Consider the following 15643-nt stretch of genomic DNA (forward strand, 5'->3'; position numbering starts at 1 on the left):
CGAACGCAATTTAACTTATACATAATAATGATACTGCACGCCACGAGAAATAATCTTCAACTTTTGCAATTTCTAAGAAAAAAAAAATTAATTTAACATTTATTTTGCTTAAATTCATTAATAATAATAAAACACCACCTATTGGTACTATATTTTAAATAAAAAAAAGGTTATGACATATAATAAATGAAAAAAGAAAAAATATTATAAATAAAATGGACATTAGTTGAAGAAATAGCAACCAGATAGCATTAACAAACAAGGTTTTCTTTACAATTTCCAATATTTGTAATTCCTAAAAGTTGCAAACCCATAAAATCTTGTCTTAAATTCCTAAAAAGTTTCTTCAACATAGTTCTAGCCTGGGTAAAGTTTGAGATAAATCATAAAAATAAATAATTGGGAAAGTCTTTTTATTTTTCATAATCTATGTTATTTTTTCGACTTATTATAATTGCGTATAATTTTTTATTTGGAAACTTTTACAGATTAACTCGAAATTAATTTAATTTTAATTTTTAGAGCTGTTTTTCAAGGTTGAATTTTATGACATTGGAGTATAATAACACCGAGGAAGAGATAATATTTACTTAGCATTAATTCACATTTACACTTGTAAATATGCAGAATCGTAATTAGCAATTAAAAAAAGCTTTAACATGAAAATATTTGTATTTTTGTTTGGAAATAACGTTTAGTGCCTGTTTAACCCACACAAAGGTTGTGTAGGAAATATGAAACAATTATGTTGTGTATAGAGGTGGCAAGTGAAGTTAACACTCCTGAAAATATTATTAACCAAATTAGGTGAGAACTTGTTTTATTTTCTTTGTAAAATTTAATATTGCTTTCGTTTGTTCTCTGTTGTAGTAAATATAGTTACTAAACATAAGTAACTAATGTTAGTGGGAGGAATGTGTATTTAGAGAGAATTTAGTGTGAAGTTTGACTCTTTTACAAGCTGATAAAGTATAAATTGTCTACAAAGTGAGTAGAACTCTCATCTCAATTGTGAATCTCACAACAAACAATGTACAGTCTAAAATTAGAGGTTCATAAATCTTTGCCATGCATAAGTCTCTAAACGAATCATTCTATTTTGTTAATGATAACTCTTAAAAATTGGGAAAAATTCCACCAGTACCTTTTATTATATATCCATCAATTTAAAAATTAAATAGTGAGAACTGCTTATGTTTGGGCATTGTTTGAAATAACCAAATGTACATATTTATTATTTCATTAAAATCAATAAAAACATAATAATTTATTCAACAATTCCTTTCAAAAAGTGTAAAAGTAAATAAAACTAGAGAGGCTTAAACAAGTATGTTCTGAATATTATTGCAAAATCACTAACTTTTTAAGCATTACTTTTACATTTTTATTAATCGGGTAAACAACTACAACGTTTCTTAACGTTACTTGGGCAAAAGCTTGACTTTGTATCTCACAAATATAGAAGTAAATTTTCTATGAATATCTGTAAAATCAAAAATTTAGGAATAATGTATGTAGTAAAGGGATCATTTCATTTATTTAGAGATATAGGAAATAAAAATTATTTAATGGTTAATAGGAATTAACATTAAAATGGTTGTTTTTTTTTCTTTTGTATGGTAATCTCGCCACGGATTCCTTAAATGTACAATTTGAGTAATAAAATGCTTTTTGTTAAGAACAGACTTAATTATTCCTCAATATTTATTTTCATTAATTGATTTTTAAGTTTATTCCTGGCAATTAAATTCTGTAAAATATCGCATCTTATTTGGAGCTATGTCGTATTTTCTAAAATAAAATTGTCTTCCTACCTTAAGAAGCAGAAGAAGAAAAAAATGCTGGAATATTGTAAGGTTTACTTTTGAATTTTTTTTTAAATTAAAAATATTTATTTTTGAAGTTGTAAATTTTTCAATAAATAAATTAAAATTAAAAAAATTATTTTAAAGAGATGTACAGATTTAAAAGAATTGGTTTTAGTTAATTTTTCTTATGTTCGTGTGATGTAGTGAGATAATACTATTAAAAAAACAATAATAATAATTTTATTTCCGTTTATGTATAATGAAGATTTAAACACAATCTTGCATAGCTGATTAGTCATATTATTGATACTCTCTATCGTAGTTCTAGATAAATATAAGCAGTTAATTGGAAAGAAAAAAATTATTGTATAATAATTGTTTATTTTGTTCAGTGTTACAGTTGAATTGAACTCAGTCTGCGAGTTGGATTATTACTAACATGGATTCAATTAAAGATGTTACCATTGATGATCTACAAATGAAATGTCTTTGTGAACTGAAAAAACTTGTTGAAGGTAACTTTGTAATATACTAAATACTTGCAATAATAACTGATTAAAGATTGTTTTAAAATAGGAAAACTTTTGACGTTATTTCTTTTTAATTTACTTTACTAAACTAAATACATGTTTTTCACAAAATGTTTTTTTTATGTAGAGTTTTTTTTTTAAATTCTTACTTTTTAAGTCTCACAAAATGTTTTCCATTTTGATTCAAATTTTCACTTTTAGTAGCAGACATTTCGTTCATACTCTTCGTAAAGTGGCATATGAAGATTTTATATTATTCTTAAAATTCAGCATTCCCTGATTTTCTCTACAAAGTATTATTTAATCTGACAGAAATGTTACTAAACATTCCTGCAAGATGAAACTTATTTTGCTTATGAAGGGTAAAAAGATGTTACGAAACTTTTAGCTAAAGAATGAAATCCTGACACCAATAAAAATTTTAAAAACAAGCTGTTACGTACAAAAAATCATGGATGCTTTCTTATAAACTTCATTCATATTTATTTTGATTTTATTTCATTTTAATACCTATTTTTACGCTTTGATATCTTTAGTGCTTATTATTTACTTGTGTTGTTTGCAATAACTTTTTTATAATTGTTTATGTTTTCCATTCATTAGCTGAAAATGGATTGCACATTGGAGAAGATAACAGAATATTATTGCGATATTTGTATTTCAGTAACTTTGACGTCCCTAAAGCCTTCACTAAAGTAAGTAACTACTTATACCATAAGTTCGAGAGGCCAAAAAAAAAAAAAAAAAAAAAATACCATAAGTTTGCCAAGATCCTAAGAGAACGATTATAGTATTGTAGTTTTTACAAAAACCAGATTTCTATAAAATTTCTTATGTTAACAGTCAGGTTCTTTAAAAAGTAAGTAGCAAATAAACAAATACTTTTAAATTTAATAACTGATAAACTCTTAAGAATACTTATGTTTTAAAAAGTCAGTTCATTAAGCCATCAATATTTTAAATGAAATCAATTTGTAAGATCCTATTCTGAAACAAGCCTTGAGAATTTGGGAAACTTCGGTAATGAAGTAATTGCCTAAAAGAAATAAATGTTCGAAATGATATTTTATTTTCAGATGAAATCAGTATATAGGCTGAAATATGATAGTAGAAATTGGTTTGCAACGGAAGTAATGACAGAACGACAAAAATTGGCACTGTCTAGGAATGTTCATTGCCTGCTCAAGGATAAAGATCAACTTGGTAGAAGTGTTTATTTGTTGAGACTTGGTAAATATTTGTGTTTTTATTTTAATTACTTTATATTTTTTAAAAAAACATGTTTCCATTTTAAATTAATTAAATTGGTCATTACAGTAACTTCTCAAAATTTTAAAGTAGTTATGGAAAAGATCATCGGTTAGTATAAGTGTATTCTGGATATGTCTTCTAGTCGATAATTTCTATTATCGGCGCCTTATTAAAACTGTCCGCCAGGACAGTTGCATAACGTTTAAAAAAACATAAAAAAATGATTTCAAGGGTTTAATGAAACTGTATCATTTTCATTTTCTTTGAGTAAATCTAGTAGTAGAGTTTGAATTATTATTTCAGTATATGGGCACAATAGATATTCTATTGTTCAATTCTTTTTGAGGGCTGGTCATTAAATAAAGAAAAGTTTTGACTTACATGTAAGTCTTCCTTGAGCTTTTAAATAGCTGAGTTAATTAAAAAGACATCACATTCATGATCCACTGACTGTAACTTCTCTTGATTGCACTAGAATCTATTCAATGCAATTCAATGTTACAAGAATTATTAAACTAGTTAAAACAAAAATTTATACCTACTAGGTTTTCTACTGAATGTTGTTTTAATGAGTGCAACCGATTTTAGAGCTTAACAGTTCTATGTACGAGTACTATGTGATTGTCCAAATAAGAATAAGTGAATACCTACTTACAAAGATTAAACAACTCACCCATTCTGTAGAAGAATTAAAAATTAGTCTAAACTTTGGCGTCTTTCGGAATCTTTATCTCGATTAATCAACCTAAAAAGGATTTTACTTTGTTTAGCGTTGTTTATTATTCTGATCGATTCGAAGATACGACTTTCATCTCCTCTAAAACAACCATTTCTCAACTAATGATATCTACCATAAGTCAAACCTTTTAGTATGAATCAGATGTTACATTGTTTTCTTGATAAAATACACGTTGTATTATCTTGGCTCCAGATACTTATTAATATTTTATACTTACTTGGCACATTGTAAACAGGTCTAAATACTAGGTAATGAAATAAATAAAATCCTGGATTTGACGCTAGATTGGCTTAATAAGGTGGTTTTTTTTAATCAACCTCATCAACAAATTAAAACAAAAAAAGATGTTTCACATAGAAAAGATTCCTCTTGCCTTTAGTGATTTGAGAAACAATTAATTTTAACGCGTTTCAGGTTTAGAATAATTTCAGTTCAGTTCAACAATTTTAGGTAACGTAGTTATTGGAGAAGTTGAACCATGGGAAAATTTTCAAGTAGATGATCTCTGGTTGGAATTAGCGTTGGATGATCCGGATACTTGGACGAACGGTTTGGTCTACATATTTGATATGCAGGGATTATCCTGGAAATATCTGAGGTATTTCACTCCGCAGAATTGTAAAATCGGATCTTCAAAGGCTGAAGTAAGTGTTTATTTTTGTTTTATATAAATAAACATATGAATCATTATTTAAATAATTAATTTTTATGGTTGTTGAAAGGGAATTCCCGTGCGAAAAGTGGAATACCATATAATTAATTCTGGACTGATTTTGAACAGCTTAGTGACGATTATTTTCCCTTTTTTGAGCAGTTCTACAAAACAGAACGTAATGTGTGATTAATGCTTGAAAATTTGAACACAACAAAAATTATCTGTTTAAATTAATATCGATTGCAAAATTTTAAGGTTCATTTTCATAAGAACAACTGGCCATCCCTTCATAAATATGTGACACCTGACATACTACCTCAAGAATATGGAGGCAAACTTACAACTTTAGATTATGCAGATTTAAGATGTTATTTAACGGATAATGAGAAACGACTTAATGGTAATAAATATGAATTATTTGATTTTGATTTAAATTCATTTGCATAAAATTATTGATAATATATTTTCATTTTTATTTTTTTAATTTCAGAATTAGTATCTTATGGATATCAATGAACAATGCTTACTGGGAAAAAAATTTAATTTGTATCTTGAAATATCAATGTCTACTTAATAGTTAATAAATATTTTTTATATTAAAGAATTAGAGTTTTATTTTCGTTAATTATATAAACAAACAAGAACAGCAAAGCATAATTCAAAGATTATATTTATGTTAGTTCAATACATTAAAACTGTCCGGTAGGACAGTTGTATAAGGGTTGATCATCAAAAACTGCACGAAAAAGCGTAACGTTGAAAAACACCCAACTTTGACAAATTTTTTCTCTTTTTCTATAAAAGATAAAATTCCCAAATTTTCTTTAAATTATAGGGCAAACCCTCCTTTATAACTGTAATTTTTTTGCAACAACCCAGATCTAATAGGTTTCGAGAAAAAAGTTGCCAAAAATGAGCAAAAACGGCTTTTTCAAAAAATGTTCTTGTTCTTGTTGTTGTTGTTGTTCTTCTTCTTCTTCTTCTTCTTCTTCTTGTTACCTTTTTTGTAAACAACGTAGCGCCTAAACGCGTGAACCGATTTTCATGAATGAGGTGTCATTCGATTCGGAATTTTATGTAGATGTGCCTTTTGGGGGTCTCGATCCTGTACATTGAATGGGAGAGGAGTTAGCCCCCTTTATGTAAGGCCCCCTCCAAAATTATTATTACTAATTACTCTGTAAATCTTGGCCCGATTTTGATAAAATTTGGTAGGATGATAGGGTTAGGGCTCCCCTACGTAACATTAAAGCGACGATCTGCTCTTACATTGTTAAGGGGAAGTATAGCAATCGTTGCAAATTATCGACACGTGAACCGATTTGCATGAATGAAGGGTCATTCGAATCGAAATTTTGTACAGATTTGCACTTTAAAAGTCTCGACGCCGTGCCTCATAAGGAGGGGAGTTTGCCCCACCCAAATAAGGCCCTTTCTAAAACTATTATTACCAATATTTCTATAACGCTTAGTCCGATTTTGATAAAATTCAGCTCGAATAAGTGGTTAAAGCTCCTCTACGTTGCTGATGCTCTTGCACCTACTAAGAGGAAGTACTGCAATCGTTAAAATTATCAATGAGTGAACCGATTTAAATCATTAAATTGTTGTTCGATTAAAACATCTTTGCCTCTTTGCCTAGAAGTACTGCAATCGCAGTTTATTTTTCTTACTCCTCTTAAAAGGAAGTACTGAAATCGCAGTTTAATTTTGCTATTTACGTACAAATACCTTCCTATGTTATTCAAAACGCTTTTACAAAAAAATTGTTATTGAGGATGGTTTGGGGGAACGCAACTATAATCATTCTTTAAAAAGATCTCTCCATTGGTAGTTACGGTTCCGACTTAACACCTTATTAGATTATAATGATAGAATTGTTTATTCCAAATTTTAAATAAATCTGTAAAGAAGATATGTAACTTTGTAAAATAAACAAAAAGGAAAATCTATCCAAAAGGTACAAAAATCTCCTTAACAAAAACTTACAGTTTAAAATGTTAAGTATAAGGGTTGATTAAACGCCAAAAGGTACACAAATCAGCGAGTACCCAACATTTCATTAATACTTCATTAATAGTTAAGTAATTCTACTGCATTAATTTTCATTAATAAGTTATTTTTTAGAATTTATTAGATGTCACAGACCCTTATGCTGGCCACTTCATTTATAATATTTTTTTGTTATAATTATGATAAATCACATAAATATGTACATGCATGTTAAAGTAGAAAAAGACAAAGTTAGAGTAGGCTACTGTCTAGAATTCGTCTTACCGAAATATTCGTGAGCACAAATAACACACAGTTAATAACAAGTAGATTATTCAACAACAATTATTCATTTCTCAATTGTAATTTAATTTAGTCCCCCTAATTTTACTTATAGGAAAATACTGGAATAATTAGCTGCCCTAAAAATATGCATATCTTATTTACTTTATATTACATATATACAACATTGTGAGAAGAACAGCTACATTGAGAGTGTACTTGAAGAAAACTATATTACTATTTGCGATAAAGCCAGATAATTATTATGTATTATTATAAACGTTTGACTACTTCATAAAATAACAATTGCTTTAATCGAAGAATGAACTTAAACCGACGATTTTTATTTAAAAATACAAATAAATAAATAAAATAAACAAAATCATTGATGTATGTTGGTGTAAGCATTTTTTAAAAAAGTTTTTGAATTTTTTAGCCTCATACTTTTTTTTATTTTTTGTAACGTTTTTCTTTTTAACCTGTAATTAGTAGTTTCATTATTATAAATAACTAGATATTACAGTCAATCTACAGTGCTACTTGAACATATATTTTGTAGACGAAAATGGCCAGCATAAGGGTCTGTGACATCTAATAAATTCTAAAAAATAACTTATTAATGAAAATTAATGCAGTAGAATTACTTAACTATTAATGAAGTATTAATGAAATGTTGGGTACTCGCTGATTTGTGTACCTTTTGGCGTTTAATCAACCCTTATACTTAACATTTTAAACTGTAATCAATAAATAACTCCACATATGCACTTTGGGGAACTTAATTACCCTAATCTGCGATTTCCTAGTATTTCCTTCAAATTCCTTTTAAATTTTCAGAAGGGTCGCTTGATGAGAATAAGAAAAGTTCACTGAGAAAGAGCAAAATGACACTACAAAAAAGGCACTTCAACGCTTCTAATTTTGTTGACTACATTAGATTTGCCTAATTATTATTATGGGAACATCTGTTTTCTATAATTACACTTTTAAAATAAATCGTAGTTAGAGCTAATTTGTTAATTATAAGAGCTACATTTATTAGCTAAATTGTACTTAATAAATTCAAAATGGCATTGAAATCTAGCAGTAAAAGAAAACCGTTGGGTATGTAGAATTTTTAGAAAAGTTTGCATACTGATTAGTTTGTTTAAAACGTTTTTGAGTAGAAGTATTAGTTGCTCGCTAGTTATTATTGGATTAGTGATAAAATGAATGAATATGTCTGTTGTTTCCGTACGAATCGCCCAGCTCTTGGATTGGGAAAAAACTTCTACTTCATTAAGACCATTCAAATAATATAATTGGGCTAAAAGTTTAATATTTTAAATTACCTACATACTGACTTTGGTTGCTGCAAAAAAAATCTTGTTTTAACAATGAATAGTAGAATATGTTATTAGAATAAATTTAATGTTATGAAATTCGTGCTTTTTCCAAGCCACTTCTATTTCATCTACTCAAAAATATTTCTTCAATGAAAGAAATTTCGAATTAAGTGGGAACATTGGAAAATATGGGTCGACCAGGCAGATTTTCATTGCTTAGTATGATATCAGCAGTTACATGGGTGAGAGATTTAGGAAGAAATTAGTGCCTTCACAATTAAAAGTTAAAACAATTTTATACATGTTCACATTTTTGCTGATTTGCAAATAAATTAATATGTCAAGAGATAATTGAAATTGTTTCACAGGGTGCAGTTATGGTACTTCGTACCTAAATAGAATACAAATTTGGAGAAACCTGCACTTTTTGTACAGAAGCTTACACAAAGTGTGAGAGATAAGAGGGGCTGCTTACCAAAAAAAATAAATGTTTTTTTTTCTGTATGCAAATAAGAAGAAAGTCTTCTCCGTTGTCAAATTTTGCCTTCCCTCCTGACCTGAAATCCTGAAAATAATCTATTTCTATCGAAAATTCAATTTTCGACAAATAAAATTATCAAAATTCGTTGGGTTATGTAAGTTTGTTAAATTAAAAAAAAGAAAACATTAATCAGAATAAGAAAAAAAAACAAAAAACAAATTCTGGCAGAGCTAGCTGATAAAACATTTTAGTATTCGTAATTTGTTTTCCTCAGTCAACGTCTGTTTGATACAGAATGAATCAAGGTTATCTTATAAAAAGTTTATTGACTCCTAGGTTGTACTGTAGTATACAAATTAATATTTTACCATATTTGATAATTCATTTTAGGTTGCAATACAAAAAGACGATAACTACAGTAAACTAATCAAACGAATTCTTCTATAGTATTGAGACGTGAAACTTAGTATTAATTTTTAGATTAGTGAACAATTAAGACATTACTTTTTTTCTCTAAGTAGCATTTGAGAAGTTTTAATCCTTTACATTAAACAAATATTTGCTTTTTAGACAAGAAAGCGGAAGCAACGAGGCAAAAAATGCTGAATAATAAAATTCTCATCAATAGATTTGGAACATATTTACTGGAGCAGATGAGTGGTTGTATCATCCACTTTGAAGAACGGCCTAACATCGACAAATTCATAGCTTCGGTACTTAGTTTTAAATATCTTTCAGTACAATAAATCTTTTATAATTCATTTTTTTTAAGCATACTGGGCATTGTTTAGGTAATATCATGAAGATTTTGTTTTGTGATTCCAACTTATATGAAAATTTCGAACTTTGTGAGGAAAATTTGGATAGTATTTTGTTTCTAAGAAAAAATGTCATTAAATTCCCTAAAATTTTCGAAAAAATATATAGAATGTGAGATTTTTGTGTGCAATATTTCTGCTTCTGCCTCTCTCTTTCCATATTTGTTCCTTTATTTATTTTATTTCTTTGAGAACAAAATAGAATACCTAGAAAGAGACAAATAATTCTGTGATTTTAGAAAAGTAATTATTTTTTATCTGCTCCTCGAACCTGTCAGAATTGGATCCTCAGCTATTCGCAATCAAGAGAATTCAGAAGAAACAGAATATAATCCCTGAAATTCAAAAATCTTAAAGCGACCTCCTTGGAGGTCAAAGCGATAAGTACTATTTCTGGCAATTTTTTGTTTAAATAGGTTTTACTGTAATATATATGTGTATATCATTCATGGATGCGAAAGTGACCTCAACTTAATTTTAATAGGTGTTAGAACTTAATTGGAAAAAAGTACCATCGTATTTAAATCATGCTAAATTCTTCCAGTCTAATCATTTCCATCTGTGTTTTCAAGTATTCTTGATATCGAGGGAGATATCAACGTAGATTGGTCTAAGTAGTTCGAGGATCTTGAAAAGGTCAACCAACAATATTTAAATTTACAATTACAACCCAAAATTTTTTTTTTTACATTAGTTTTTTTTAAGCTGTTCATGTTTTAGATGACATTTTTTATTAATATTAACTTGGTTACAATTTATTTCTGCTTCCAGTTCTTTACTCCGCCTGATAAATATATTCCAACAAAAGAAGGTGAATTTATATTGAAATTTGCTAACGGACCCACACCATGTCAAATAAACAATCACATTCTGAGAGAACAATGCGGTTAGTTTTTTTTAATTATTTGTAAATATAAAATTTGTAACTTTTAATTTTAATTATTGATGATGAAAATATAAGAAGAATTTTGATCACACTCATTTTATAATTTATAATCACTAACTCTAAGAAAAATCAGAAAAAGAATGGAAATCATTTTCATACAGAAATTAATAAAATTTTCCCTTACGATTATTTTCTAAAATATAGTAACAGAAAGTTAACCGACATTGCAATTGGAAACTAATAAAATGGTATTTTGATTTTTATAAACCATTAAACCGTTCTGTTCATGATAAATGATTTAATTAAAAATTAAATTGTGTAACTTGTTAACCTAACATAATAACATCTTCATTCATGAGAATATATTTTCGGAAACGTTCAATTTAATTCGCAATTTGATATCAATTTCGTTCAACCATTTATATGATTCTAATTCAAAGTAAAAATATGTTTTGAGTTTTGATTTTATGAAATTATAAACAAAAATAAGTAGGGTATAAAACAGTTGAAAACATAAAGTTCTTTTGAATCCAGATGGCCCTCTAGTGCCTACTCGCAAAGAAGTATATTTTAGAGATGAGGTTTCTATCTATCTAAAACAGTTCCGGAATATCTACGAACATATTTTCAAGGAAATGAACTTAAAATCTTTGAGGAACTATGAAAAAAAACTAAGAAGGCTGTGGGAGAAAAACTTTATAAGTGTCACAAAGAAGTTTAACAGACACGTGATTAAGGTAAAGTCCAAATAGTTATTATGAAACGTTTTTAATAGGAACAGCTTAAAGTGTGTGGAGAGAAATTTTTGTAAAGCACTTGCGTCGTTATTGTGTGGTGATGATTTAGGCTCCAAAAAAATCCAGTACATACAGTTCAACGAAATGGAAAATGGAAAGCTAAACCTTCTTATTCTATCTGTCACTTCCTATGTAATTTTAGGAACGAAAGTCGAGCGGTAAACTGCTGTTTAGGTTTTTATTGCCACTTTTTTTTTTGTTAAAAAATTGTTGTTGTAGAGAACATTTTCCCGCATAGGCCATCCTTGCATTAATTTCCTCCTTTAGTTTCCCGCTTTCACTTATTTGCATTCCCAGATATTTGAAAAAAGAAACCTCTATTATTCTATCAACTGTTGTGTTCCCTGAAGCCTCAAAGAGCAACGCGCAAAGGTCTGAATGAGGCAGTTCTTCATTGCGCTGGAGGATTGTTGTCAAATCTCTCACATCTCCAAATATTAACCGATTAAAAGAAACAACTAAGAAGAAGGCCGGAATGTCTTCTTTGGATATGACCTGGCGAGGGCACGGAACCACTAAAATATACAACATGGAACATAAGAATCACTTAGATTTTATTTAATTAAAAAAAAAAAAATCCTCAACAATATTTTTTAGCAATTTTTAATGTTATCTGCACTCATAGTTTCATTAAAATTTCTGGAACATTATACAGGAAGAATATAAGAAGAATGTAGAACTTCTAGAAATATTGCATGTGAAGAAAAAACAGAAAATTTACGATGATTTGGAAAAAGAAAAACCATTAGAAATGGCAAGAGTAGGTCACTTAGAAGAAAGAAAGAATTTCTTAAGCTTATTTAGCGCTTATAAAAGTCAATTTGATGCAGATAATAATGAAATGTCTACAATTCCTCTCACAGAGTGAGAAGCAGTTTTGAGTAAATTTTATTTTTAATTTGTATTTTAGTTAAACAATTTTAAACCGGAGAAATGAGGCTGCAAAGGTAAATTTTGGGGTTGACCGTAATATTTAAGGTTAGCCTCTCAGTCTTTTTACCCCTTCTCTTATTTTTTTAGGAATTCTTCAGTTTTAATAGGTAGAAAAACGTTCCAGTTTTGGCAATGGAAACAGTTCATGTCAGTACAAAATCTTGTGAAGGATCTGTAATGTGTTTATGAGATAGCCATCAATTTCTGTAGAAATGGTGGGTCAAATAGGCCAAAAGAAATTCACTTCCTTGGCAGAACGAAAGTAGAGCTAAAGTTGGAAGAAGTTGGTTTGTTCAAGAATGGGTGTCAAATGAACCTAGAAAACTTTTCATTTTTAATTGAAGTTTAAAAACTTAAAGTTTCTGGAACTTGTGTAATTGTTTTCTAAATTGCTTTTTAAAATGATATATATAATATATTCTAAGTTTTGAAAAATTATTTAGAACTATGAGAAAATTTAAAATATGTGCTATATTTGTAGTTTGTTATCTAAAACTTTAGGTCATTGAAGGCTCGATCTTCATCAAACCATATGATATTACAAATTAAGAATTTTTATTTGTAGCTAATTAATGAAGTAATCTTATCTTTTTTAAATAGAAAAATGGGAAAAGAAGCACAAAAACTCATAGTGAAGTTATATTCAGTTCCATACAGACATTTGCAAAATATTTCTTTTAAAATTCGTTCAGGGACGCATGCTATAGAAAATTGTGGCTACGATAAACTATTCGATAGCGACAAATGGTTGGAAGAAACATTAGATAAAGAAAGCAACGACTTAGCCTATTTAATGTGCCAAATAGACGATGACAAATTGGATTTGACGGCAATAAACTCAGTAGTGAGTAAATTTAATTTCATAAGCATATTTTGCATTTTATTATGACTGGTAAGAGGAAGTCGTCTCGTGATCACGCAAATTTAGATTTTAAGTTTTCACCGAACAAACTGTTTCTGGGGCGCATTCCAACAAAAAATAAATTAAATTAAATTAAAAGAAAGGAATAAAAATAATAAGTTATCTGAGTTGTCTGTGACTGTCTGACTTTGGTCAGCAAAGGGTAGTAGCTGAAATTCGAATCGCCAGCAATAGAGCTAAAACTTCCGTGTAAGCCGATATGAGGTCTATACAGCCGATATGATATACAGTTTTTGAGATTTTCTGAAAGCGGCCTCCAAAGATTTTCGTTCACATTGTAAAAACTTATAATTAAAAATATGCAATTTTTTCAGAAATATTTTTCCACAAAAATATATTTTAAGATGATTCTGGGCTGAATGAAGGTTAGGCGTTCTACTAAAATTTCATTTTAAGTTAGGTCATTTGTAAAAAAAATGGATTATATAAATAAATAGTTCTGGCGAACTACGTAACTATATATTTAACTTATGGCCAACTACCGATCATGCATCGTGGACGGAGGCGACTAGCAAAAATACTTTCTACAAAAAGTATTCGTATTAACCACTAACAAAGTCCAATACCTAGAACGCGCATTGAAGCCAGTACCACAATACCCTTTAGCTTTGCGAACCTTGCCTCTAATTAATCGCTCGGTTAGCCTACATAACATTGATTAAATGAGTGATCGAAGGGACTAGAATGCAAATTCCTTGCAAGGTTCTTTCAGTTTTTCGCGATTTTACTCGCAAACCAATTCAGTTTTGCGTTTTTAATTAAAATTTTTTTCTGTGAAAATTGATTTTGGGAAGATTTGGAGGTTACGGTCTTCAGATCTCGTCCAAGGTTATACCATGTGTTTAATGCTACAGCGAATTAAGGTACATTGGTAAAGCACCTTTTTGCTCAAAATCCATGGCAAATTTGCCACTTGCAACATAAGAATTGTAATAACCGGGCCGAGTTAGCCGAGTAATATTTCCCATCGCTTAATTTTTATTTCACATTTTTTATTTTTATTTAAGATTGAAGAAAATGTTGCCAAATTTGACATGTGGTCCCAAGTTTTGCGAGATTTATTAGAAGAATTTCAAGTAATTGTCAGTCATGTAATGGATAAAGAGCCTCAGTTTGCTCAATATTTGCCTACTTTCGAAAAATTTTTTAAAACACGAGCTGCATGGTATATAATGGTGAGCACTAGCATACATTATCAGTACCTACTTAAAAATAAATTATGTTTTTTTTTTTACCACAATCACTTAATTGTTTAAATAATGAAATAACTGTTTTTATAAATAATAATAATAATAAAACAAATATATATTTTAGAACGTTAGAAAAGAGTTAACAGAAAATGCTATGGAGCTTAGGGAAATTGACAATAAACTCATAACTTCTAAAGTAGATGAAAGGATGTTCGGCAGTGCAGGTCAAGAAAAATTAAAAAAACCTAATCAAATAGTTTTTAAAAATGCTTTTGTACAAAAAACAGGAAAAAAGGTTGATCCTTGGTATGAAGCTGATATATTTAGTTCTTATATAGAAGAAATTATTTTTGCAATGAAAAAGTTGCCAGATTTGTGGAAAAGTTATGTAGAATATCTTTAAGACAATATAACATAATTAAGAACTAATACCTGATTAGTATTAATCTAAAAATGTACTTTTTTATGTTAAATTCTTTCTTTTTAAAAAAAATCTAAATTAATAGTCTGAATAATTTGAGGTTCGTGAAGAGACAGTGGTAAAGGTTTAGTTAGGTACTAATTAAACTGAGGGAACTATTTCTTTTTCACTTTAGTTGTGGATTGAACCGTTGTTTTATGAAGGAAATGTAATGATAAAATTTACAATATAATGTAAGTTAAAAGTTGAATTTACACCAAGACCAAGTAATATTATTGAGATGATTTTTCCTTTATCTCTTCAATGTCACAAACATTAAAATATCAATTAGTATCGCACAAACATTAAAATATTGCGCAATATAATTTCTTAAACATTTTCTAAATGTTAAAATGGCATAAACATGAATTTAATACCGGAAGAGCATAACCAAACGGTGGTGTCATTGAAACAAGACAGAAGTTTGCAGTCAAACTGTTCGTTTGTGTCATGTCACTCCAAGTACGCGTGGTACTTAAGATTATGCGATGTTTTAAGGGTAGTCTTAAAGTGCCAGCCAAAATAAACGGAACGAGTGAGAGGTACAAGATCGTTTCACAATTACGGGGAGCTT

The 15643-nt window shown here is 28.8% G+C and overlaps 2 protein-coding genes and 1 long non-coding RNA gene across 4 annotated transcripts; 2 read left to right on the forward strand and 1 right to left on the reverse strand.

Moving 5' to 3' along the window:
• The first annotated feature begins 600 nt into the window (after nucleotides 1–600).
• Nucleotides 601–5587, forward strand: LOC141455862 (alpha-tocopherol transfer protein-like). The gene is made up of 8 exons (XM_074131313.1): nucleotides 601–807; nucleotides 2201–2323; nucleotides 2942–3033; nucleotides 3415–3568; nucleotides 4779–4972; nucleotides 5051–5158; nucleotides 5239–5383; nucleotides 5474–5587. The coding sequence occupies exons 2-8, from the start codon at nucleotides 2248–2250 to the stop codon at nucleotides 5497–5499; spliced, it is 795 nt and encodes a 264-aa protein (XP_073987414.1). The 5' UTR covers nucleotides 601–807; nucleotides 2201–2247; the 3' UTR covers nucleotides 5500–5587.
• On the reverse strand, nucleotides 2023–4784 carry LOC141455864 (uncharacterized). Its single transcript, XR_012459496.1, has 3 exons — nucleotides 4263–4784; nucleotides 3971–4067; nucleotides 2023–2280 (listed from the first exon to the last, which is right to left on the reverse strand). It is a non-coding gene; the product is annotated as an uncharacterized lncRNA (long non-coding RNA).
• A 2636-nt stretch (nucleotides 5588–8223) lies between the features above and the next one.
• LOC141455860 (uncharacterized) lies at nucleotides 8224–15038 on the forward strand. Of its 2 annotated transcripts, none has more exons than XM_074131300.1 (8): nucleotides 8224–8361; nucleotides 9634–9776; nucleotides 10653–10767; nucleotides 11302–11504; nucleotides 12220–12428; nucleotides 13098–13341; nucleotides 14427–14594; nucleotides 14734–15038. In XM_074131300.1, the coding sequence occupies exons 1-8, from the start codon at nucleotides 8325–8327 to the stop codon at nucleotides 15010–15012; spliced, it is 1398 nt and encodes a 465-aa protein (XP_073987401.1). In that variant the 5' UTR covers nucleotides 8224–8324; the 3' UTR covers nucleotides 15013–15038. The 2 variants fall into 2 exon arrangements, with proteins under 2 accessions (XP_073987401.1, XP_073987402.1); XM_074131301.1 differs by lacking the exon at nucleotides 8224–8361 and adding an exon at nucleotides 9381–9399.
• The last annotated feature ends 605 nt before the right edge of the window (nucleotides 15039–15643 follow it).

Source organism: Rhodnius prolixus, unplaced genomic scaffold (genome assembly GCF_049639745.1).
Source record: "Rhodnius prolixus isolate KJV_2025 unplaced genomic scaffold, Rpr scaffold_4, whole genome shotgun sequence".
Classification (NCBI taxonomy): domain Eukaryota; kingdom Metazoa; phylum Arthropoda; class Insecta; order Hemiptera; family Reduviidae; genus Rhodnius; species Rhodnius prolixus.

Excerpts from the sequence above, each read along its gene's own strand:
- LOC141455862 (XM_074131313.1), top strand. The coding sequence starts at position 2,248 with ATGGATTCAATTAAAGATGTTACCATTGATGATCTACAAATGAAATGT. Across the intron at positions 3,034-3,414 it reads TCCCTAAAGCCTTCACTAAA|ATGAAATCAGTATATAGGCT; the intron begins GTAAGTAACTAC and ends TTTTATTTTCAG. Across the intron at positions 3,569-4,778 it reads TGTTTATTTGTTGAGACTTG|GTAACGTAGTTATTGGAGAA; the intron begins GTAAATATTTGT and ends CAACAATTTTAG.
- LOC141455860 (XM_074131300.1), top strand. The coding sequence starts at position 8,325 with ATGGCATTGAAATCTAGCAGTAAAAGAAAACCGTTGG. Across the intron at positions 13,342-14,426 it reads TGACGGCAATAAACTCAGTA|ATTGAAGAAAATGTTGCCAA; the intron begins GTGAGTAAATTT and ends TTTTTATTTAAG. Across the intron at positions 14,595-14,733 it reads GAGCTGCATGGTATATAATG|AACGTTAGAAAAGAGTTAAC; the intron begins GTGAGCACTAGC and ends TATATATTTTAG.